Source organism: Pygocentrus nattereri, chromosome 7 (genome assembly GCF_015220715.1).
Source record: "Pygocentrus nattereri isolate fPygNat1 chromosome 7, fPygNat1.pri, whole genome shotgun sequence".
Taxonomy (NCBI): domain Eukaryota; kingdom Metazoa; phylum Chordata; class Actinopteri; order Characiformes; family Serrasalmidae; genus Pygocentrus; species Pygocentrus nattereri.
Genome location: NC_051217.1, coordinates 17,799,742 through 17,825,462, shown reverse-complemented (window position 1 = coordinate 17,825,462; position 25,721 = coordinate 17,799,742). Strand labels below are relative to the sequence as shown.

The window sequence follows — 25,721 nt, the reverse complement described above, 5'->3', positions numbered from 1 at the left end:
AATTTGTCTATGAACTCTGATGATCTAACAGCAGCACAATAAAACCACAGTTTAGCCATATGTAATATTATGGCTCAAATCCAGGGAATCCTCAGGGCTAATAAGTGATCATTTTTGTGGATTATGTGAACTTTTACCAAGGAGGAGCATTTCTGAGGGGAAAAAGTCTCTTCCACAAACCTTGAAGAAAAATACTTTATTTCTTTATAAATCCACATATAGTACCTATGAAAGCATAAAATTCCATCCCAGGACTTTTATTATTTTCACTTATAATTCAAATCAGAGATGGCTGAAGGTGTACCCCACATACAAATACGTACACAGTCAATTGGAGAAAAAAAAAAAAGAACAGTATTTTATTTGTTCAGGCCAACTTTCAAAGAGACCTGCTTAGTGTTGAACATGTTTTTTTAATGTCTATTAGAGTCAGTGTGTTTTAAAAATGTCCAAGCATTCAGTTCTGTTGATACATGTGATTTCAAAAAGTTTCAGTGCATTGGCGAGATCCTGGAGGTGTCTTTCTCTTTTGGAATCGATTCCCCAAAAGCTGTGTAGAGCCACACCATGCCTGAAAAACAGCTGAACAGATGTACAGTTATCCCACAAGGGCAACAGGGGAGAAAGTTCGAGTGCTTGAGAGAGAATAGAAGAGTGGAATATATCATAAAGTGCCCAGAATGTTCACTCATTATTAGTATATCAATATTTCCATGACCTGTGCGAACACTGTATTTCCATCCACCATTTCACTTTGAATCAGAGCATATTATTCCTTTGGCTTTGCACTTTTCTACAAGCTGGACTTCCCACAGTGACTGAACACTGGTAATTATTCAGTTTCCATAGGTTCATGAAAGAACAGCAACAGATTCCAATAGCATGACATGTTTACTTCTCTAGTCCAACGATGGTCATTTTATTATTTTTTTTATTTATTTATTTTTTTTTTCTAGGAGCGATGGCCTCTGGTTAGGACAAAATCATGCCCATATGCTCCAAACAGGCTCATTAATATCCATTGTTTGTGGAGAAGCTTGCATAAGGGACTGAAAACAGTTGCTGTTACTGGCTTCCACCCACCTCTTCTCCCAGTAGTGTATTGGCTCCAATCCCAGGCAATTTATATTAGCCTCCAGACTGAGTTTGCCTAGAAGAACCAGAAGTAGAGATGTTAGAGCCAGCTGCCTTCTAGAAAAAAAAAGACTAAACAAAAAAACACTTGTGGTAAGACAACTCTAAAGCAGGTAAACAGTAGCAGTCTTATGACAGCATGCTATATGTGCAGGGTATAGCATCTGATAGCAAAAAGGAACAAATTCATCCAGTCATTAATATATACGGTGCATCACATTTGTCAGCTGAGTCTTCCAAAAACACTCTGCTTGGGTGATGAATTAAAAATATATTCTCACAATATTCACAGCAGTAAGTTTGCTGTCAAGCTACGTGCCTGCAGTTCTACAGTTTTCTTCTGAAATGCTCGGTTCAGCAGATTGCGAACTTGAGGAGCATATGGAAGGTAAATTCAGTATGTTAAAAACCTTGAGGACAGACTGGCTTTCCAGAAGGTGGCTGCCTCCTATCTGAGTGGTGTGTCTTCCAATGTGCACGGCCTGAGCGGCACCATTAGCATCTGAGAATGCGCAAAGTCTGTATTAAAGCAACACTTCCAGGCAATGGCAGCTGACCAAGCAGAAACGAAGGAGCAAAATGATGACTAAGCAAGCCTATGCTAATTGGACCTCCCCTCAAACAACTTCATTAGCCTGAACCCCTGCTATCAGTCATCAGATACCATGGGGAAAAGCTTAGCTTTTCATAGATTTCACGTTGGTGGAGCGAACAATGCAAGGGCGAGTGCCGTTCTGCCGCTGCAGCCGGCTCTAGCTATCTGCAGGCAGCAGCAGGCTAACGCTAAGCCCTTTTCAGCTAGCTATTTTTAGTGTGGTCTACCCTGCCGCAGTCAGGAGGGATTCTGGGTCGGAACTGCTGTTGGCAGGGAGACGGCGGAGAGGTTGTGGCCCACTTTCGACAGCGCACAAACAACAGTAATTACCCCTCCAGCTCCGGGGCTGCTTCTGTCCCACGGCGTGCCTTCACCTTAAAGATTAGCCCATTTGTCTCCATATCTGAGACTCGATGCTTTCACCCCTTCGTCTCTATCTGTCTAACCTATCTCCAGCCACTTCTCCTGCCTTTCTTCACTCCGCATCATAACGCTCCCGTCCTCCTATTTCCCACCTCATCCATTGTTCCTTTTCTTCCTTGCACGGCTTTTTCTCTGCAGTTCTATTGATATGTACTCTCTCTCTCTCTTTTATCCACAGGTTGTAATCTCACCCCTCCCTTTTTTTCAGACTGAGGTGAAAAACTAATCCATTCCAGGTGAGCTAGAGAACACGCTGCTCATTTCTTCCATTTCTTCTTTCCACATTCAAACCCAGCAGATCATTTGGAAGCACCCTCAGGGAACTGATTTTCCACCCATTTGTGATTCATTTAACCAGATGAATATACACCCAGGGAGAGCAGGAGAATTATTACTCAAGCACGCTGCAGCACTGCTTCGTTGGCCGGTGACAGCAGCTTTAGAAAGGTTCTCAGTCATACAGGGAGAGGGTGTTAAGAAGACACTATTATTTTATGATGGTCATCTTTCTTGTAGCTTTGCCATGCAGCAAAATCCTTAACAGGACATTTATTTAAACCTCTGAACCCGGTAACCTTGTGTCCTAAGGAAAAAGAAAAGAAAAAGAAACTCCCTCACTTCTCTCTAACTCCGAACACACGATAAATCTCCCTGCATCTAATTAAGAGAACACTCAGCGGTCTCAACCAGCCATTTCAATTCGCCTTCCCTCAGTCCATCAACCTGACCAACCACAGCGTCCTTCACCCTGCTAGTCAGCCTGGAATTAGCTTCTGCCAGCAGGGGGCATGCTTTCACATCAAACAACCCATTTCACTAGCATGAATACATTTCAGGCTCATTTACCTTACTGCTGTGCTCTTCAGAAGCACTTCCATGGAGCTCAACCATGACAATTGTCCAAGATGGTTCTTCCAGGCTATGTTAAATGGAGTTATCTCCTTCAGAAGCTGGGTGGTCTGGATGCTACAAAGCCTCCACCAACAGCTATTATCTCAACTCCAAACCTAGCATGTGAAAGAGCTGGGGAAAAACTCCTGTTGTGCAGCTAGGATCTCAAGTGTTCCATATATACATATGAAGTATATTACTAAATTATCAATGAATTATCATAAATAAAAAGTAGTGATTATAAAGGGTTCAATTAAGAGGTAAGATAACTGGGCCTGCCATACCATGAGCATCAGTGTGACTGCACTAGTCTTGCAAGCCAGACCTCTATTTATCATCAGGCAGGTTTTGTCACTCAACATGGCATACTTTGATGAGAAGGGTCAATCTGACGGGCATACAAACTGACCAGCTACAAGCAAGCAAGAGCAGGCAATTTTCAAACTGGTGCTACAGCAAGAACTAAATCTGCAGGAAGTAAAGTGCTGTGCCATTTATCAGCAAATACTGTATGTGAGATATCTTGTTTATCCTGACAAAATTATTCAAACAAAACCATTGTACTCATTTTAAAGGTCGTTTGTTTCCTGTTGGACTGATAAAAAAACTCAGAAGTGTGTACACATGCTAGAGTATGTAGCCAATCAGAGTTTGGTAAAAATCTGGTAACACATTTGAAGGCCACCTATGTAACAAATGTTATGAAGCATCATTTCCGTGTAAAGTATAAGGCAGAAAGCTAGTTAACAGCTACTTATTTCAGTTCTATGGATGGCGTTTTTGAGCATAAGTGATACTTTTCATACAAATATGATCAAATATTACTTGAGAAAAATGTCCCTGTCTGTGTTTCTACTTGAGTACAAAACTACTAAACTACTTTACATTTATTTAAAATGTACCTCAGTATCACAATAGACTGTGGGTTATAGTATTCATCATTATACGTTATATTTTTAGATCAACAAACCAACCATTAGGGGTGTACTTTGTGTACTTCTGGTGCCGGTCCCAAGCCCGGATAAATAGTGAGGGTTGTGTCAGGAAGGGCATCCGGCGTAAAACTTGTGCCAAAACTATCATGCAGATCACAAATATGATTGCCATACCGGATCGGTTGAGGCCTGGGTTAACAATGACCGCCTCCGGTGCTGTTGACCAGCAGGGTGCCGGTGGAAATTGGACTACTGTAGGTCGAAGACCATCAAAGAGGAGAGGAGGAAGGCGGGTTAGAAGGCAGCGAGAGAAGGAAACGCAGGAGTGTGGAGGTTAGAGTAGGGACTCTGAACATAGGGACAATGACTGGTAAAGGCAGAGAGCTTGCAGACATGATGGAGAGAAGGAAGGTAGATAGTCTGTGTGTCCAGGAGACCAGATGGAAAGGAAGCAAGGCCAGGAACATTGGAGGTGGATTCAAATTGTTCTATCATGGTGTAGAGAGGAAGAGAAATGGAGTAGGGATAATCCTAAAGGAACAGCTTGTGAAAAGTGTTCTGGATGTAAAGAGAGTGTCAGACAGGATCATGAGCCTGAAGTTGGAGGTTGATGGTGTAATTTTGAATGTGGTCAGTTCATATGCAACACAGGTTGGTTGTCAGTTAGAGGAGAAAGAGGAATTTTGGAGTAAGATGGATGAAGTGGTAGATGGTGTCCCTAGAGAGGAGAGATTAGTGATTGGTGCAGACTTCAATGGACATGTTTGTGAAGGGAACAGAGGGGATGAAGAGGTGCTGGGTATGTATGGTGTGAAAGACAGAAATGCAGAAGGTCAGATGGTTGTAGATTTTGCAAAGAGAATGGAAATGGCTGTGGTGAACACGTATTTTCAGAAGAGGGAATAACACAGGGTGACATACAAGAGTGGAGGGAGGTGCACACAGGTGGATTATATCCTTAGCAGGAGATGGCACCTAAAGGAGATTGGAGATTGTAAAGTGGTGCCAGGGGAAAGTGTAGCAAGGCAGCATAGGGTGGTTGTCTATAGAATGAGATTAGAAACAAAGAAGAGGAAGAGAGTGAAGACAGAGCCAAAGATTAGATAAAGGTAGATAAAGGATAGAGAGGGAAATGTACTAGTGAGTGAACAGAGAGTGTTGAGTAGATGGAAGGAGTACTTTGAAGAACTAATGAATGAGAAAAATGAGAGAGAGAGGAGGACAACGGGGGGAGAGATAGTGGATCAGGAAGTGCAGAGAATTAGTAAGGTGGAAGTGAGGGCAGCTTTAAAAAGGATGAAGAATGGAAAGGCAGTTGGTCCAGATGACATACCTGTGGTGGTATGGAGATGCTTAGGAGAGAAGTGTGGTGAATTTGATCTTATTAATTCTTTAGTCGTAACATTAATTTCTATCATTTTGGTTATACTGTGTAGATCCTGGTTGAGTTTACTCTGTAGGACCACATGGTCACAGTCGAGCTGATGCAGGAGGCATCTGGACAGGAAAGGGGCTCCCTGAATGATAACAAATGCTATATATGGGGGTTAGGTGACCAGGGCCATTCTGGAGAAAATGTATGTTAAATGCCTAATATGGCTTGAGAGGCGCCATACATCAAACTGAGGCTATCTTGACAGAAACCAGATGTAGGCTATACGTCCACAGCGGGTATAAAACCAGGAGTTGAAATGTATGTGGCAGAGACTATTGGCTGTTCTCTCCAAGCTGTTTCGCGAAGGCTTGTTTGTGACTTCGACCTCTCAATGCTAATAAACTTCTTTTTATGCAAGAGATGGGTGTCACCGAAGAGTCTGTTCCTACACCTTCACAGCATCGCTACTAAAGAAACCACAGAAGGCAGTGGACTTTTTAACCAGGTTGTTTAACAAAATCCTGGAGAGTGAGAGGAAGCCTGATGAGTGGAGAAGCGGTGTACTGGTCCCCATTTTAAAGAACAAGGGTGATGTGCAGAGCTGCAGTAACTACAGAGGTATAAAGCATAGCTAAGGCTAAGGCGAGAGGTTCAGATCAGCGAGCAGCAGTTTGGTTTCATGCCCAGAAAGAGTACCACAGATGCAATTTTTGCATTGAGAGTGTTGGTAGAGAAGTACAGAGAAGGTCAGAAGGAGCTGCATTGTGTCTTTGTGGATCTAGAGAAGGCATATGATAGGGTGCCAAGAGAGGAACTGTGGTACTGTATGAGGAAGTCAGGTGTAGCTGAAAAGTATGTTAGGGTGGTGCAGGACATGTATGAGGATAGTGAGACAGTGGTGAGGTCTGCAGTTGGAGTGACAAATGGTTTCAAGGTGAAGGTAGGGTTACATCAGGGATCAGCTTTGAGCCCCTTCTTGTTTGCAATGGTGATGGAAAGGTTGACAGATGAGGTCAGGCAGGAGGCTCCATGGACCATGATGTTTGCAGATGACATTGTAATCTGTGGTGAGAGTAGAGAGCAGGTGGAAGAGAATCTGGAGAGGTGGAGGTTTGCACTGGAGAGGAAAGGAATGAAGGTCAGTAGAGACAAGACGGAATACATGTGTGTGAATGAGAGGGAGGCAGGTGGAAAGGTGAAGATGCAAGGAGTAGAGGTCGTAAAGGTGGATGACTTCAAATATCTTGAGTCAACCATCCAGAGCAATGGACAGTGTAGAAAAGAGGTGAAGAAGAGGGTGCAGGCAGGATAGAGTAGGAGGAGACGGGTGTCAGGGCTGATGTGTGACAGAAGGATAGCAGCAAGAGTGAAAGGGAAGGTTTACAAGACAGTAGTGCGTCCTGCTATGATGTATGGTTTGGAGACTGTGGCTCTGTCTAAAAGACAGGAGGCTGAGCTGGAGGTAGCGGAGATGAAGATGCTGAGATTTTCGTTGGGAGTGACAAGGATGGACAAGATTAGAAATGAGCAGATCAGAGGGACAGTGAAGGTGGAGCAGTGTGGAGATAAAGCTAGAGAGGCGAGGTTGAGATGGTTTGGACATGTGTTGTGGAGGAATAGTGGGTATATTGGTCAAAGAATGTTGGAGATGGAGCTGCCAGGTAGAAGCAGAAGAGGTAGACCTCAGAGAAGAGATGGATGTAGTGAAGGTGGACATGGAGGTGGTTGGTGTAAAAGTAGAGGAGGCAGTGGATAGGGCAAGATGGAGGCAGATGATCCGCTGTGGCGACCTCTAAAAGGAGCAGCCGAAAGAAGAAGAAGATATTTTTAGATCAACATTTTGCGAAAGGAGACCTCAAAGAATGAAGAACAGAGTTTATAGTTATGGTCTGTGGCTACACAGGTCTGTTATTAATAGAAACTGTAATTTTTTATTAAATTTCACAAAGAATAAATAGGACTGATATGCTTTACTTAATAAGGCCTCTGCTTTGTAAGCTCCATTACTTGGGAATGATGCTTTATTACAGTGTTAGAAATGGAACACGTCTGTCAGTTTAGCTGAATGTCTCTTAAGTCAATACAATGCCATTTACCTCATAAAAAATGTCATCAACTTGAGATAATTTTCATCATTTCATAAATGCTCAAATAATGCTTCGGAAATAATAATGTGTTATGAAGGTCCTGTGTATGTAGCTTTCAGGTAAAGTGTTAATCAAAACTCCAACAACTGTCAACATTTTCCCATACAGTACACATTAGATCAGGGGTGTCACAGTCAACTCCTAAAAGGGCCATAGTAAAAAATCTCAGCACATCTGTGGGCTAGAGAATGCCTTCTTTCATTTTAAATGAACATTATGTAATAAACTGAACTGAACTAAATATAGGCGCTTGTAGTAGACCTCGAAATATTACATGAATGCTTGAAATGTCCCCTTGAGCTTTGCCCTTTAAACCTACCTATTTGTTTGAACTGGACACCTGGCATCTGTTCTTTGCTGCAAGTTCATTCATTCTTGAGCTCAATTTCAGAGCTGCTGAGCTGACTTTGGGTGTTCATACTGGATAAACTGCATGCAGTTGTTTGGTGATACAACTGGTGTGAAAATGTATAGAATTGTGCAGAATTGAGGTGTAACCAAGATTGTTGTTGGGGTAGGAGACTTGAAGTCACAGTGCATGCTGGGGTCTGCAATGCAGTGCATTGTGAAATTAGTTTACATTAACAGAAAATTTCAATATTTTTTACGGGCTGGATAGGGTTGTGTTGCTGGCCTGATCTGGCCCACAAGCCTTGCGTTTGATACATGGGCACTGGATGGTCCATGTACCTCGGTGGGCAGTGCTTTGGAGGCTAAAGCTACACCTGCACAGCAGGTAGTAACAGCAGTATGTAACTCCACACGTGGTCAAGCACTGCAGATGAGTAATAGACTGGCTCCCTAGATGCACTAGAGCTACAACTAAAATACAAACTAATGTCTCCAGGGCAGCCAGGGTGCTGATGATTGGTCTCACAGAAAGGAAAATAGGAGAGTCAGCAGGAGGATGAGTGGAAAGCCAAGTGGAGGACTTATCCTCCCCACTAACATGGTCTCTCTCTCTCTCTCTCTCTCTCTTGCCCTATCTCTCTCTGCATTTAGGTGTGCTGCACTAGTTTTATGATGATTGCTTATTCCCACCAGCACTCACTCAGACACGTGGGCGGCGGTCGAGGCAGCAGCAGGTGAAATGGAGGGATTTTCATCACTTTCTTTTTGGAGTCGTAATGCTGTGGTGAAGTGGTTATTCGAATACACCCCCTGCTTCACACAGATACTTATGTGCAGCGCTAACATTGTACAAAGAAAAATAAGAATAGGTCTATGCCTTATACCTCAGCAGGAATAACCATACAAAGAGACATGTATAGTTATACAAAGGCATCCAGCAAAGCCTTTACTTTCTGTCGTAAACATTCACCATTACAAACATTGACTGGAGGCTCATTACTCTTACAAATGAGCAGTATAGAAAATTAAACTGAAGCCTTCACAACAGCCAGTCTTTCCATTTTGAGGGCAAATTAACCCCCTAAATTGCAGACATATTGTTCAGATATCAATCTTATTCAACACACTTATTATTCAGAAACAGCTGTCAAGCATTTAGCAAATTTATGAAACTAATATGTAGGTTATGCCATTCTGAGAGTAAGGAATTGAACCTACATAGACATGAAGGGATTAAAAAAAGACAAAAAGAAATCTTCAAAGACATGCCCTGCGTCTCAGTTGAAGTACATCCAAAGTATACCAGCCACTTTCGATGCAAGAAGTGAGTTGAAACAGGGGGATGAAACGGGATGCACTGTACTGTTAATACTGTGTCATGCTGTGCCTGTTTTGAGCAGTAGCTGCCATGCATGCACCAGGGGGAGATTTTGCTGCTTATGTCAGGAGGTATAGCAGTAGAATTACTACATAAAACACACTCGAATGATATTTTTCATCTGCAAAACCTTAAAAAAACAAAAAAGGACTGCAGAAACATTCTGTATTGTTGGCCAAAATTAGAATGTCATTGTTTAAATAGTAATATTAACGGAGAAATATGTAATACTGAAAACGAGCGTTTAAAAGGGGTACTGCAAATTTATTTAAAAATTGAGAGTTGTCTGCCCCCTGCACCCTTCTCCCCAGACTCGAAGCTTATGCGGGTTGCCAGGTTCAGGTTAAGGGCATTGAACCTACACATGCAAGTGAAATATTAAACTTGCTATTAAACAGCATTAAGCTTTTACAATAGCAAATGTCAATGAGTCATACAGTGTTTGTTGATCAGCATATATATATGCATATATACACTGCCCTGCGATGGACTGGCGACCTGTCCAGGGTGTATCCTGCCTTCCACCCAGTGACTGCTGGGATAGGCTCCAGCACCCCCCCGCAACCCTGAGGGAGAAGCGGCTTAGAAAATGGATGGATGGATGGATGGATATATATATATATATACACACTGCCCTGCGATGGACTGGCGACCTGTCCAGGGTGCATTCTGCCTTCTGCCCGATGACAGCCGGGATAGGCTCCAGCAACCCTCCCTTGCTACCCTGAGGGAGAAGCGGCTTAGAAAATGTGTGTGTGTGTGTGTGTGTGTGTGTGTGTGTGTGTGTGTGTGTGTGTGTATATATTTGCAGCCAAAGCTTATCACAAAAACCAAAGCCTACTGCTTCAAAAATACACACATCCTTTAAGAGGCTGAAGTCAGCTTCTTATTTGCCAGTTTCTTGTTCTAATTTACCTGTTGCTCCTTAAACGGTGCAGCCATTACAATCTGGTACCTTAGCCTATTTGCCAGCTTCCTGTTTGAATTTTCTCTTACCACTTCAAACGATGTAGCTGTTAGACTCTGGCGCCAGAAGTGCCATTTAAGGTGGAATGAGAAAATTCAAGCAAAAACTGGCGAATAGGAAGCCAACTTCAGCCTCGTTTGCCTTGATAACCCATACTGATACTCTTGATGGACCACAGAGTATGAATGTAAACACTTGAATGCTAAAATGACTCAAAATACCCATCCCTACTAGTAGCCTGGATAAATTAGTTAAGGTATGCTGACCTGTTCAGGAGAAAATTTGTCAAATCAGCATCCATCTTAAAGTCCTTCTGGGCTCTAAGCTGTCTCTGTCTTTCAAATGCATATTTACTACGTCTCTGTTCATGAAACTTTTTATACGGATGCCTAGGCTTATAGGTCAGGATCCAGTTTGTTTGCTTGCTTCCATGGCTACAGCACGCTGGGTTTGCCAGTTTGTTTCATATCTGGCAACCCAGCATGTTGAAATGGTATTGGGAAATGGACAGTGGTCAGAATGACAGGCCAAAATACAGACTTTCTGCTCCAGGAAAAGCCATTTCGTAGGAGAACATATTGGCTGTTTCATGGAACTGCTTGAGCCGTTTGCAACTGTTGCGGCTGATTTTCAAGTAAGTTTCAAGATGCTTTACATTGTGCAACTCAACTGCAATTTGCTTTCATGAAGCTTTCAAGCCACTTAAGTTTCATGAAAGTTTCACAATGTAAAGCCAGACAAAAATTGCTGAATGTTGCCTGTTGGCATATTCAGTGGGAAGGGAGAAGCCATTGGAGGAAGCTACAATCTGCAATTAGAGTTCCTTTTTATCTCAATAAGTTCTTTTCTGCATTAGGCTATGCAGGATTTCAAAATGTATTAATTATTATATATTAAATGTTATTGGTATTGTTGATTCTTGATTCACTGAAGTGGGTTGCCATGCAGCTATTTGTCATTTTCTTTCAGTGCAAAGTGTTATTGCTCCATTAGAAACAATACTACTCTATAAAACTCCAGGCTTGAGATAGTGTCATACATAGTACACAGTACAAGAATTAGGTAGATAGTGTTGAATTGAGACAAACAAGGCATGTCTGTCTGCTTGCTACTCAGACATGGGAAAGTCTAGTGATAGCACGGCTTTAATGTGTTCATTAACTAAGGAAGCACTAAAAATGCTGAAACGTCCCCATATCAGCAACCTTGTGCACTGCAACCTCTGTGACGACCGGTTGCCTAGCAACAAATCGTATAACATAAAGACAAGAAAGGGTTCTATCTCACCTTGGACGGGAGGTAAATCCTCAATAAGGCAGCGAGACCCCAGCACCAGAAAAAAAAGAAGGGGGGAGGCAAGTGGAAGAGGAAGAGGAAGGGGTGGGAGAGTATTGGATTTGATCCTGTGTTATTGCGATATGGAATCGTCGTCTTTGACTGATTTCCCATATTCCGGGTTCAAGTCCACCACTGTGGTGCCTTTCAGTGCTCCATAGCCACTCTCCTGGCCCCCGCAGCCTTCAGGCCTGTCCTGACTGAGTGGGGCGGAGGGTTTGCTGGCCGAACCAGAGGAAGAGGATGACCTGGTGGGAGGCGGAGGGGCGGACGCTGCTCCCTGCTGGCCGCCGTTGGTCTGGGAGCAGACGTTGCTGACTCTAGCGGCCTTCTGCTTGTAGTGCTGGCTGTGGAGCTTGTACTTCATGAGCAGGATAAAGATGAAGACGAGCACGGAGGCCACAATAATGCCACCGATGATGATGATCATGGTTCCACCCAGAAACTGGTCGTGGAGGGAGCGGCAGCGGTGGAAATCCCGCTCTGTGGTGAAGGAGACGCAGCCCACCAGACGAGTGGCTGTTAGAGCTGTAACACCATCGTCATAAACGGCCAACACGCACAGCTCGTAGTCCCGAGACGAGGCCAGGTCACTGAGCTGGAAGAGCTTATGGGAGGCTGGGATCATCCTGAGAAGAGAGACAGACAGACAAATATTAATTACTGTTGCTGAACATTAACAGCTTGTTAATGACCAAAATAAGCATTTTCAAGAGTACATTTATTTGTGTGTTGTAGTGTTGTAGCACTCAAATCTCAACCTCACAGATTCATGGCCTCAAACGGACCTCAGTCCTGGAGTACAGAGGGCATGTATCTCTTTATTGCAAGTAGTTAAGTGAAAGGCCTCCTTTAGTTGATTTCTGCACCAGAAGTAGTAACATATGCACTGCATAATACACAAATAAAAATACTCTGGAAAATATTCACTGCAGTCACTACTTAAAAAATGTAGTAATGAGCAGCCAGTTAATAGCAATTGGCTTATTAAGGCATAATAAGAGCATTACAAAATGCATTATAATGCTACTAAAGTGTTACCCTACTTATCATCATCACCATCATCAGTCATTATCATCACCATAATCACCTTCACCACCTTCATTATAATCAAAATAATAATAATAAAAATAATTATAATTGTCATCATGGTGTGTTGTCATTGCTATCAATTGAATGGGGGAAAGAGAAAGAGGCAGACAGAGACAGGCAAAGAAAGGTGCAGAGAAAAAGAAAAAGCAAGAAAGAGAACAAACGATCGTTTCAGATTTGATAAAGACATAAAGCAGCAAGCTCTGTATTATTGATGAAAGAAGGCTAAATATAAGGAGAAAATATGTCTTTGAGCGTGAAGATCAAAAAATGTGAAATGGAGCGATCAATTCAATTCAGTCGCATTCAGTGGGCTTTATTGGTATCACTGTAGCACAGCTCAGGCAATATTGTCTGTGCTGTGAACACAGAAAAGCGCCAGAGAAGAAATCAAATATTCCTGTACTGGTGACCAGTCTGATTCCTGATTGGATGGTACATTGCATTGTGACAGAAAGTGAAACCCTGCGACACCTCAGCCAATAACCAACAGAACAGCCGACGAAACGGCTAAAAATCTAAAAGAACAATATCGGGTGTTCCCTTCAGGACAGACAGACTACCTAAGGCCATGTTTAAGACATATAAACACACAGTTTTACAGGCTCAAAGGGGAACTCCAGCCAAAATGAAAAATGTAAGTACTGATACACCTGTTGTAAACATGCCTACTTGCCTCCTACATGGTACAATAAAAGACTTGAGAGTAAGATTTTCACTTTAACAACAAGAGAGACCCTCTTCTGATGATGAAAGGGCTTTGCAAGCAATACTTGAGGGCAGGCTGTTTGAAATTATATTTTTCTTTTCTCCTGCTAGCTGGCTAAAGCAGAGGGATACACTGATGGATGCAAACAAAAAGTAGGGTATAAAATCATGAATCAGAATAGAACATTACATAGCACAACAGCACACTTAAAAGAAGAAGCGCCTGTAAAATTATAGTAAATTACTGGCTACTAGTTGCATTACCATCATAGTAATTCACTCTACCATATTAATAGAAAATAATAAGAAAATAGCAGCTGCATACTGTGACTCCACAGTTGAGGCCTGAGCCACAAGATTCTGCCTTCTGTGGTACACTTAGAGTCAAAAACTGTAACTAAAATACAGTATTCTCCTCTATTTTTTATAATAACTAAAAGCCAGTAACTCACTATAATTTTACATAGTAAAAATATTAAACAGTGGTGCTTGAATGTGCTGCATAAATTTAGCCTAAAACTTCATTAGATTCTCACATAAGTCCCAATAGGAGATAATGAGACCCAAATTAAACAAATGAGAGGAAAATATTGGATTTGGTCATTTCATTGGTCATTGAAATTGGAGTCAGGTGTTTTCAATCAATGGGATGGCAATTAGATGTGAGTGACCACCCTGTTTTATTTAAAGAACGGGGATCAATCACAGTCTGATCTTCACAGCACATGTTTATGGAAGTATATCATGACATAAACAAAGGAGATTTCTAAGGACCTCAGAAGAAAGGTTGTTGATGCTCATCAGGCTGGAAAATGTTATAAAACCATCTCTAAAGAGTTTGGACTCCACCAATCACAGTCAGACAGATAGTATGCAAATGAAGGAAATTCAAGACCACTGTTACACTCCCCAGGAGTGCTCAACCAACAAACATCACACCAAGAGCAAGAGTCCACCATCAGGAGAACACTGAACAACAATGGTGAGCATGGCAGGGTTGCAAAGAGGAAGCAGCTGATCTCCAGAAAGAACATGGCTGCCCATCTGCAGTTGCTAAATATCACATGGACAAGCCAGAAGGATATCGGAATTTTAATGGGTGGCTCTTTAACCACTTTGGTTTAGGCAATCAAAAGTGGTTCTTTACTCCAAATAACCCTTTTTGCAACCCGTTTGTAAAGAGTAGCATTGTTGTATTGTTGTTTTTATTATGAGTTCTACTTCTTGGATTTCACTGTTGTTATTGAACAGTTTTTCAACAGCTTAAGAGCTGTCTCTCTTTTTCTGTCCATTGTCTGGCATGTCTATTTCCATCGAGCCATATTTCTGCAAGCCAAATTTCCCATGTGGACAATAAAGAAAGAACCGAGAACTGAGAACTGAACGGATAAAAACTGCAGGAACCCCTGGCAATGAACTGCTGGGACTCAAACTTGAATAGCGTTAATAAGAGACATCAAAGACAGAAAGAAACTGTGGGTAGCCAAAGGCGTGCTTCTCTTTAAGCTTCAAACAATAACGGGACCTTCCCTCAAGAAGAAGGATTTTTTATTTTTTTGGTTGATATTTGCAAGACACCGTCTATTTATCTTTTGTAGACGACACCTACACTAGCCATGGGCAAGTCTAGCACACGCAGCCTTCACAGGTGAGTGACCGGCACTGAAAACAGTCAAATTACTTTTGACCTTCACATTACAACACACTCATGCACATGTATACACCCACATCTACCCACACACACTCCTCTCCCATGCGGTGTGAATATGATGTGTGTTGCGCAGTAGGGCCTGCCGAGGTTGTGTATGAGTCATGCATTATTCAGAGAGGGGGAGATTTTTCTGTCTAGCCTTTTCGACCACTGCTTCGTCTCTGTTTATCACTGTTTCTGCATCGTGCCCCGGTGTACTGGCCTGATAAGATGAAGACCTCCTCCCTGGGTGGCTGTATATGTGTGAGGGTATGTGTGTAAGGGCTTGACCGTGAGGGTAATCATGTGCAAAGCAAGTACTCATGGTTAATGGAGTGAGTGAGGTCGTGTATTTCAGTCACATTCGACGCACATCATCATTCAAACTGCCCACTACAGCAATGCTGTATGGCTGATAAACACTCAGACTGTAGACCTTTGTTGTGTAATAGAGTCACCCAGAGAATGGTAAGAAAAACTGGGAATAGCAACAGGAAACTCTCATTATTTCAGTGAACAATAATGTCTTTTTATCCTCTGTAACATCAAAGACTGTATACTGGTCAGCCATAAAATTAAAACCACTTCCTTCTATTTATACTCACCGAGCATTTTATCAGCTTCATTTAGCATATACGACTACGTTGTAGTTCTACAATTACAGACTGTAGTCCATCTGTTTCCGAAAAATATAAGTACTTAGATGGTCAGGACCCCTCACAGGACCACCGTTTGGGTGACGCATCATTCTCAGCACTGCAGTGACACTGATGTGATAGCGGCATGTTAGTCTATGTTATGTTAGTACAAGTGGATCAGACACAATGGTACTGCTGGAGTCTCTAATAGCTTATCTATTGATGCACAGTTTGTGTTGGTCATCGTCTAGTCCTTCATCGGTGGTCACAGGACGCTGCCCACAGGAAACCTTTGGCTGGATAGTTTTGGTTGGTTGACTATTCTCAGTCCAGCAGTGACAGTGAGGTGTTTAAAAACATCAGCAGCGCTCCACACTGATCCACTCAGACCAGCACAACACACACTTACACACCACCACCACAGTGTTACTTCAGACCACCACCCAAATAATATCTGCTCTGCGAGGGTCCATGGGGGTTCTGACCATTGAAGAACAGGGTGAAAGGGGGGAACAATGTATGCAGGGAGACTGCAGTCTGTAAGTGTAGAACTACAAAGTGCACCTATATAGTAAGTGGAGCTGATAAAATGGACAATGAGTGTAGAAACAAGGGGATGGTTTTAGGTTAGAAATGCCATAGGTCGACCTCTACCCTGTAGATGCTCATTGCTCATATATATATATATATATATATATATATAGCAACTGTCACCAACCGTCCTTCTGGAGATCTACCACCCAACCCAAACCCAAATATAACACACTTCATTCAGCTAATCAAGAACTTCCAAATACAATAATTAAGTGAGGTCCATGTCAGGGTAGATTTCTAGGAGCATGGTTGGTGACCACTACTCTAGCCCTTGTGCCTACTCTTAGCCCTTTAACAAAGAACAGTTTCTCACCACTAGCCAGTCTTATCTGGATATTTTTCTCAAGTTGACTACTCTCAAGCTGTAGCACATGATATATCGCTGACTAACTTGGTGAGGGGAAACAAGCGTTCCACCACTTGTTTTTGTTATGCAATATTTTACATCCAAGTTGTGTAATAAATTATTGATATATGAACTGTTCTGTGAACGAGATTTGAGTGCAAATGATGAATCTGCATCAGTGCATAAAATTAGGCCCAATCCCATTTCTTCTTTTACTCCTACCCCTTGTTTTTGAGTATCACACTAATCCCTCTCAACTGAGTTACAAGGGGTAATGGTTGAAATCTTGCCCTACAAAATGGGACAGAAAAACAAACAAACATTGCTTTATTAACAGGCTACTGGCGGTGCTCTGCAGGCGACCCAGCCTGTCTTCAGTGATAGCAGAGAAGGGAAAAGTTCAGCTCCTTGTTGCTGGGCTGTAGTTACATTTAGGGCATCACATGCCTTCAAAAAGGGGATATAAAACAATTACTTATTACAAATAATTATTTATTACACCGCTAATTCTTTGGTGATACGAGTCAGCTATTCGAATCTTTGCACTTTAATTGGTGCAGCAGTTTCAATCTGGCGCTTCAGGCGTCAACACTACTGAACTATTTAAGGTGGAACGGAAAGTTACCGAAACATTAGCCTGCTATTATTAGTTTTATGCTTGTTATGAAGAAAACAACCATAATATATTGAAAACTAATGAAACTAGCATAATACGATAGTTATTGTAATTTTTAAAATTTAGAAAATACTCACATTTGTGGGTGTCTTTGGTCGCTCGCGCAGCCAACATTTTTTTCTGGTAACTCTCCGTTTGGAGTGCGCCTCTGAAAAATCTCCACTTGGACGGCCATGTAGCCCTAACTTTGGCCTACCCCTCCATCTCAACAAAAATTGGGACACCATAACCCTAGTCATGAACATGCAAAACTGAGGGCTAAGGGCTAAGTGGTAGGGGCAAGGGGTGAAATGGGATCGGGCCTTACTGTATCTCATTTACATTAAGTACACCTGAATTCATTCAGATGGTTCAGTACAGAGCCAAGAAAACATCTACATTCAGTGGCTCATGAGTCAATGGCTGTACACTTAGGCAGGATTTGAGGTTAAGCAGTGAGTTCACTGCTCCACTGACCCAATTTTTTTCCCTTAAAATAACGATGACTGGAAAAAATACAGTGTGAAAGAAACAAATGTTATGATCAGATTTAATCCTATACTAACTTAATATGGGCTGCTGACTTTTGACTTTGTCTTTATAAATATGAAAAAGTATAGTATATATAATATATATATAAGTATAAAAATATATGTTTAAAAAAATATGAGGGGGAAAAATATTTTGCAAAGCCATTGTTGGGATATACAGCTTCGAGAAGTCTACAGTAATTCTTTTTTGCAGCACTGTGGCTCAAATTGGACTCTTTCTCTTAGTAAACCAGCTTCAATTATCCAAGATTACAAGGGTCCTTCTGATTCCAATGGAATTCAAGTTAGAAGATTGACTAAGCAATGCAAACCCCTTCACCTATCCAATAGCTATTTTGGCTGTGTGTTTAGAGTCATTATCTTGTTGAAACATCCATCGTCTTCCTAGATTGAGTTTCTTGGTCAATTATACTCTCTAGTGTTTTCCACAAATGGACTGATGCTGTGGATGGATTACTAAATAAATAAACTTGTCTTGTCTTCTCTTGAATGTCAGTGCATTTCTCCATTCATGTTTTATTCAAGGCTGTGTAATGCTCCAGTACTGTTTGCAGAGCGGCAGCTCCATATCACGATGCTCCCACTGTCATGCTTCACTGTGAGGGGTGTGGTGTTCTTATGGTGTTCTACTGTTTGCTGCTGTTGTCTGTCTTTACATGATTCATGTAGAAACATGCTTAGTTGTTCAGTAATGTAAAATGTAATCAGCACTGCCTGTTGTGCAAACCAGCCCCAGATTCACATTTACTGCAAGACAGGCACTAAATGCAAGCAGGTTATCCACTTTACAAAAGCTTTTTACTGATGTAAGAGGCTATACCACTTGAGGTGAGGGTTGGGAGTTTAGCTCTCTAAGTGTGGGAGAAAAGGTTGCTGACCCAAAATAACTGGCCCAGTACCCCACTGGTGCAATGAGAATTCTCTCAATGCTCCCAATTTCCCCTGGGATTGTGTGCCACTATAGTGTCAGAGTCAATGCTGTTGAGAATAGTCCACCACCCAAATGATATCTTCACAGCTGTGGTGCTTCATTTACAGTGATAGTGTAAAAGAGTGTGCTGAAGCACACCTACATGGTGAGAGAACCTGCTAAAATAGGCAAGATGACAGGTACATTGGTAACACTTTACTGAAGGGAAGCCTTTACCTACATAACACCTTCATAAGCCTTTCATGACAACTGACCTAAACCTACATACATATGTAAAGCTGCTTACTAAAACAAGCAGTAGCTTGGATAAAAGCTGTTTTTTATGTTATGTGCAGATTTTTATGTCATTTTACCTGAAGATGCTTGTTAAAATATGTCCTTATAAATATCTGTGTAGGTTTATAGCAGCTGTCATAAAAGGCTTATGTAAGTGTTGTGTAGCCTTAACCTTAAGTATTATCTGTAAGTTTATTGAGAATTGGTTATTTTAGCTAGTTTCAAAGCTGTAAGAGTTAGATTGAATTGGCTAAATAAAGTGACAGTGTAAACACCACTCTTCGTTCAGTTAAATCAAATTGAAAAAGGAAGCTGATGAATGCGTTCAAGGCACTGTCTCTGTTCATTAAAGCAGCTGTGAAAATAATTTTCTACTTTTTATTTTTTTATTTACTCTTCTCTGTATGTCCTTACGCATGACTCATATTAGCATATAAGAGAATAACAAGCAAAGATTACAATACCTGTCAGAAGTTCAGGAACATCTAGCTCTTTAGAATGCTTTTTTTGTTTTTTCATTCATTACAAATGAGTATGTTGTCATTGCCAGACTGCAAAGGTTGAAAAAGATTTGCAAATCATCGTATTCTGTTTTTATTTATGTTTTACACAATGTCCCAACTTCATTGGAATTGGGGTTGTACCTCACATTGTGCACAGGGGCACAGTCATGCTGGAACAGCAAAAGGTCTTCCTCAAACTGCTGCCACAAAGTTGGAAGCATATACATGTCTAAAATGTATTTGCATGCTGTATCAACAATATTACCCTTCCCTGGAAATAAGGAGCCTAAGAATAAGAATAACCCCAAGAAACAGCCCGAGACCATTATCCCTCCTCCACCAAACTGTTGACTGTTACTGTTGACACTATGCATTCTGGTAGGTAGCATTCAACAAACCCAGATTCATCCATCAGACTGCCAGATAGTGAAGTGTGATTCATCACTGCAAAAAAAAAAACATTTCCGCTGCTCCAGAGTCCAAGCTGCCAATACAAATTTCTTATACTGATTTTGCTTCCAGAGGCAATTTGAACCTCTGTAGTGAGGGATGCTGTAGAGGATGTGTGACTTTGTAAGTACTACATGCATCAGTATTGGCGGCCCCGCCCTGTGAGTTTGCGTGGTCCACTGCTTTGGGCCAAGCTGTTTTTGCTGATAGATGCTTCTATTTCAGAATAATAACACTCACAGTGAACCAGAGCAAGTCTAGCAGGGCATTATATATATATAATGTATAATAAATAATATATATAAGTCACTTGCCTGCCATGTGGGCCAGCAATGTTCATGCCCATTGCTGAACTACTTATATAACAGCATGCGTGATGTAATTTGATCTATTCTGTCATCATAGCTTAAAAAAACATATTCATACCATACAATACTGTAGAAGCCCAAGAAGAGTATGTAGTGTTATAGATGCTCTGGAATGCCTCTCGCAAGATGTCCCAGAGGTTTGTGGAGCTGGACTCATTTCTCCAATCCAGCTCCTCCCAGCACAACTCAACTGGGTTAAAGGTTAGCTTACTGAACCATTCCATTACAGTCAGAAACCCCTTCTGGTCTTTGCTTTCTAAATAAAAGATCTATTCTTGTGTTGAAAATTTCAAAAGCAGGTAAAGTGTACCCAAACATTTGATAGACAGTGCGCATGGAGCTTGAGAGCAGCAGTGTCAGCTTTAAATACATCTGGGTCTCTCAGACAGTCAGGCTGTCCCAGGGTCAGGCTCTAATGAGCTTGCACACTAGGCCCTCAGCAGGCTGGCTGCAGAGCCTGTAGCAAGGCATGTTTGATGGACATCTATTGAGTGATGCTTCTCTCCTTTTCCAATGCCACGAGGTCTTTTTTAAGCGGCTTGGGGTCCAGCCTGCCACTGAGCTGTCAGTGCAGGCGGTGAGTGGGGTCAGGAGGGTGGTGGGTCACAGCGAAGCTGACACACGTCAGAAAAGTGCCGTTCTATCACCGCACACCAGAAGTAGTACAATTTAATTACCTACTTACAGCACACAGGGAGAGAAGATAAAAGAAAATTAATGGAGAGAGAGAAAGAGAGAGAGAGAGAGAGAAAGGGGGGGGGGGGGCAGGCAAAGACAGAGATAAAGTGAAAAAAGAAAGTGAAGGAATAAAGAGAGAAAGATATAAAGAACAAAGAGGAAGAGGTAGACAAAGAAGAACAGAAAGAGCAAGACATAGACAACGAGAGAAGAGGGAGAGAGGCAGAATGAAGAGAGAGCGAGAGAAAGAGAAAGAGATAGAGTGGGGGGGGTAAAGAGAGATTGAGAGGAGGGGGAGAGCAAGAGAGATAAAGCTAGAAAGATGAAATGGAAGAGAGACAACGAATTGGCGAGAAAGAGAAGGAGAAAGAGAGAGATGGAGAGAAAGAAAAAGAGACTGAGACAGAGAAAGAGAGATATAGGGAGACAGGGAAGTGAGAAAAGAAAAAAGAAGAGAAAAGGGGAAAGGAGACAAGGAGAAAGAGAGAAAGAAGAAAACAGAGTGAAAGGGTAAAGAGAGGAAGAGAGAGGGAGAGAAAAAATGAAATATAGAGAGTGAGGGGGTAAGAAGAGAGAGAAAGAAAGACAAAGAGGAAGAGACAGACAGAAAGGGAAAGAAAGAGACAATAGAGATGATTGGGAGAGTGAGAATAGAGAGGAAGAGAGAATGAGAGAAAGAGAATAAAGAGGGAGAGAAAAAAATAAAAAGGAGATGAGAGGAGGTAAAGAGAGAGGGAGCAGGAGAAAGAGGAAGAGGAGAAAGCAAGAGAGATGGAAAGGATGAGAGACACAGAGAGAGAAATAGAGAGACAGAAAGAGAAAAAGAGAGTGAAAGAGAGGGAGAGAGAGAGAGTAAGAGAGACAGAGAGTAAGAGAGACAGAGAGTTAAAGAGCTGCCGTAAGTCTCTTTATAATGGTAGCTGACAGTAACATTCTCCTTCACCTCCCCCTGCACTAATAATCACCACCTTGATCTTCCCTTCATCATCCACATTCATCACCTTCTCACCTCACCCTGTCCCCTTACACTCTTCCTTCATCACTTGCTTAATGCTCTGTCTCCACAATGTCATATGCCTTTTAATGCCTCGTCTAACTGTTAATGACTCCTCACCAATGTTGTGGTAGTTACTCAAAAAAGTAAACAACTGTAAAGTACACTCTCAAACTGTAATGAGATTACTTATTTAAAGTGATCTTGGTACTCATTACTTTACTTCTGTGTTCTATGCCAATTAAACCACTTCAAAAACAGCTGCCTGGGAATAAAATATTTATGAATAAAAACGTGAATCTTCCAGAGTGGTTTCTGAATGAAAATTCAGTCTGACCTGGTTATATTTGGCCTCTTCTACAGCATGAGGATCTTAATCCAACAGTTTCATACAGTATTAGCATGATTAGCTGCTCTGACAGACTGTTTGTCAAGTTTAAGACATTTGCGTTGCTCATATTTACAATACAAGACACATAGTCAGATGTCGCAGGTAACACATGGACAAGTACAGCTAATCTATATAGAGGAAACTAACTATTAAAATGTATTGTATGTAATTAGAGACATGAGGAATGCAAGTATTATTGAGAAATATTAGAATGAAAATGAATGAAAATGTAATTAATTACATAACTGTGTATCCTGACCATAACCTCAATCTAAAGCCTAATCCTAACCTTAATCTCAGTCCAAAACCTAATCCTAACCCTCATATGTTTTTCACATTACTGAGCGTCCGTTGAGTGTTTGTTTCTTCTAAAAAGGACCACTCAAAACAAAAGGCCACCGTTAATTGTGTAATTATGTGATTATACGCCTAGAAAAATGATAGCAACTCTAGATTTTTTAAGGGTTCAAACTAAGTAAGTGATAATTTTTGATCCCACAACTGGGGAAATTCCACCTCTGCATTTAACTCATCCATGAAGTGAAACACCACATACACACTAGTGAACACACACACACACTAGGGGGCAGTGAGCACACTTGCCCGGAGCAGTGGGCAGCCCTATCTCTGTGCCCGGGGAGCAGTTGGGGGTTAGGTGTCTTGCTCAAGGACACCTCAGTCATGAACTGTCGGCCCTGGGGATCGAAACGGCAACCTTCCAGTCACAGGGCCAGTTCCCTAACCTCCAGCCCACTACCTGCCCTGCTTTACAATCACAGTGTCCCTCCATCCACTGCAAAACTCTTCTACATGACTCATGTACTCACAGGAGAGCTGACATTTGCCTCAATCACCAAACACCTCTGAAAACCATCCCTCTGAAGTTCCCCACTGTATTTCTCCATCTTACATACACCAGTTCTGCCACCTGTTCTTACTCAAACCTTCTTAATCCTACTTAATCTTAATGTTATCTCCTGCTCTCACTAATTGAAACAATATATACAATGTTCTCAACAACCAGGACATGTTTGGCTTTTTCACCTGTTCATTCATATTTCTTCTAAAATCAAAGGTATTTACCTATTAATTGGCCCGAAATGTTGTTATACACTTCTTTAACCTGAGAATAGTTCAACCAGCTTGCACTGAAGTCCATGTAGCTGCTGAACAATCAACCTTCGTATGAAATAAATCTGGGATTTTAAGGGTATTAATGAGGAGCTTGTCCACTTTGCAGCAGTAACAATCCCTAATCTTTGGGAAAGGCTTTACACTAGATATTGGAGCATCGCTGTGAGGATTTGATTGCATTCAGTCACAGGAGCATTAGTGAGGTCAGGTACTGATGTTGGATGATTAGTTCTGGATCACTCCAACTAATCTTGAAGGTATTGGGAATAACTGCATCACTCCAGAGAATGCAGTTACACTGCTCCACAACCCAGTGCTGGTGGGGATTTCTTCCTTTATAACCAGGGCATTGGGCGTGGTGACCTTAGCTTCTCATACCATTGGCAATGCTTTTTGATGGAGTTTATACAGGTTGAATGTACACAGTCAAACACCTGTGTGAGCTTGTGGTGCAGCTGAATTCATTCATTAGAGAGAGTGTCTGAATACTTTTGAATGCAAGAGTAAATAAAGTCATTCAGAGTGGTACACAGTAGAGAAACTTGCTGACTCAGATTTCCTTACACTGGTATGAGTTGTAGTTTTTATCTGACTTTGTCTATAACATTGTGGATGGTAAAATAATGGTAAATCTGAAAAGAAGACTTTTCTTTGGGAACTTTTTGCCCCTGCACAAGCCTAGAAGAATAAATTTACAAATAAATAAATAAATACAGACTATCATTAAACAATGTTTCAGGAAGGAGGAAACATTCATAACTATATAATGCAATAACTTTCTGAGTGATAGATTCTTATTCTCCAGGGTATATTTTGGTTTTTCCATCTTCTATTTATGTGACCAAATTGTAAGGCAAATTATTCAGTAACTGCATTAAATAAATGTAAATTATTTTATGTAAAGTTCCCCCCTCAAATGAACAGAAAATGTGTTTTATGATCACACTTATTGCAATATGCTTACAATGTATTGCTGAAAGCCAAAAAATCTTAGACGCTCTTTGTATTATTTCATAAAAGTATTTTTTACAGAGCAGATCACTGAAGAGACACCGTCTGTTTATAGTTTATAGCCGAGATTTGTGGAAAAATGGGTCGACTTTCAGTTCAGCTTCTTTTATTCTGAGGGTTGCTGAGGTAGCTTATGAAATATGAAAGTTATGAAGAATATGACGAAGTGCATTTTGGAACCATTGGTGGTCTCGAGGAGCTGAAAAGGTTAAGAGGTAGTAAATGCTTCTGATATCTTGTTCCTATAACAGCTGCTGTGAACTGCTGTCACTGTCGAAACAAAACCTTGTATCCCCGATTTTCATTTAGAATTAAATGGAATAGACATGGTCCACAATTGCTTGGAAAAAAAAATTACATTAACTTTTTGCTCTGTTTACTTTGGATCTACAGAAACGGCAATAGCAGGCCACTGTAAAAATGACCAGACACGCAACAGCCCAGTCATCCTCTATATGAACCCCTTCCTCTCTGGTGGAAAAAGTTCCAGTGGTCAGTTGTGTGTGCAGGAACCAACAGACTAAGAAACTCCACCTTCTATGTGGCTTCAGGCTGCACACGTTTTGTAAATAAACTAAACTCAACTAAACTTGAACATGAAGAATGTTTTTTTTCCTTCTCCTCAAAAACATCTTTGAGAAATAAGGTTTCCAACAGAGATGCTATGAAAGTTTCTCTAGAATGGAGCATTTCACATTGAACTCTGATTGACCTTCTTCAAGTCTCAACCATTCAATTATGTAAGACTTTTGAAACTTCCTTTTCAGTAACCTCAAAGTCTTGCTTGTGATTCTTTAAGGCATACTGTTTTCTCTGACAACAGGAAGTTGCCAGCATCTATATTTTTGCCTACACTTTACGTATCAAACATACCTTGGCTGATCGATTGCTCCTGAGGCCAAGGGAAAACGTGTAAATATGATTTCTTGGCTAAACTATTCCTTCAAAAGTCTGTCTATCTGAGACTCTTTGGCTCTTCTGCATTCTACAGCTCAGTCTTGCAGCTTCCTACACTGTCCAGCTTCAGTCCTTGTCTGACTTCTCTTTAACTATTCACTTTTCCCCAAGGTCGCACTTCACAAACCCGAGCTGCTTCCCCTCCAGGTCTTTCCTTAATTCTTCATAACCTCCACCTCTAGCTCAGAGTTATTCTCTCCACATCTCTCCAGATGTCTATAGG

General features: G+C 41.4%; 1 protein-coding gene across 2 annotated transcripts in view; it reads right to left on the bottom strand.

Moving 5' to 3' along the window:
- Window positions 1-909: 909 nt before the first annotated feature.
- Window positions 910-25,721, bottom strand: part of si:cabz01090165.1 (uncharacterized protein LOC100333421 homolog) — a 285,056-nt gene continuing 260,244 nt past the window's right edge. For both annotated transcript variants that reach the window (XM_037540221.1, XM_017701981.2), the window contains 2 exons: window positions 11,484-12,160; window positions 910-1,150 (listed from right to left, as the gene is read on the bottom strand). In XM_037540221.1, coding sequence (XP_037396118.1) covers window positions 11,605-12,160 — 556 coding nt within the window. In that variant the 3' untranslated portion in view covers window positions 910-1,150; window positions 11,484-11,604. The remainder of the gene's footprint in view (window positions 1,151-11,483; window positions 12,161-25,721) is intronic.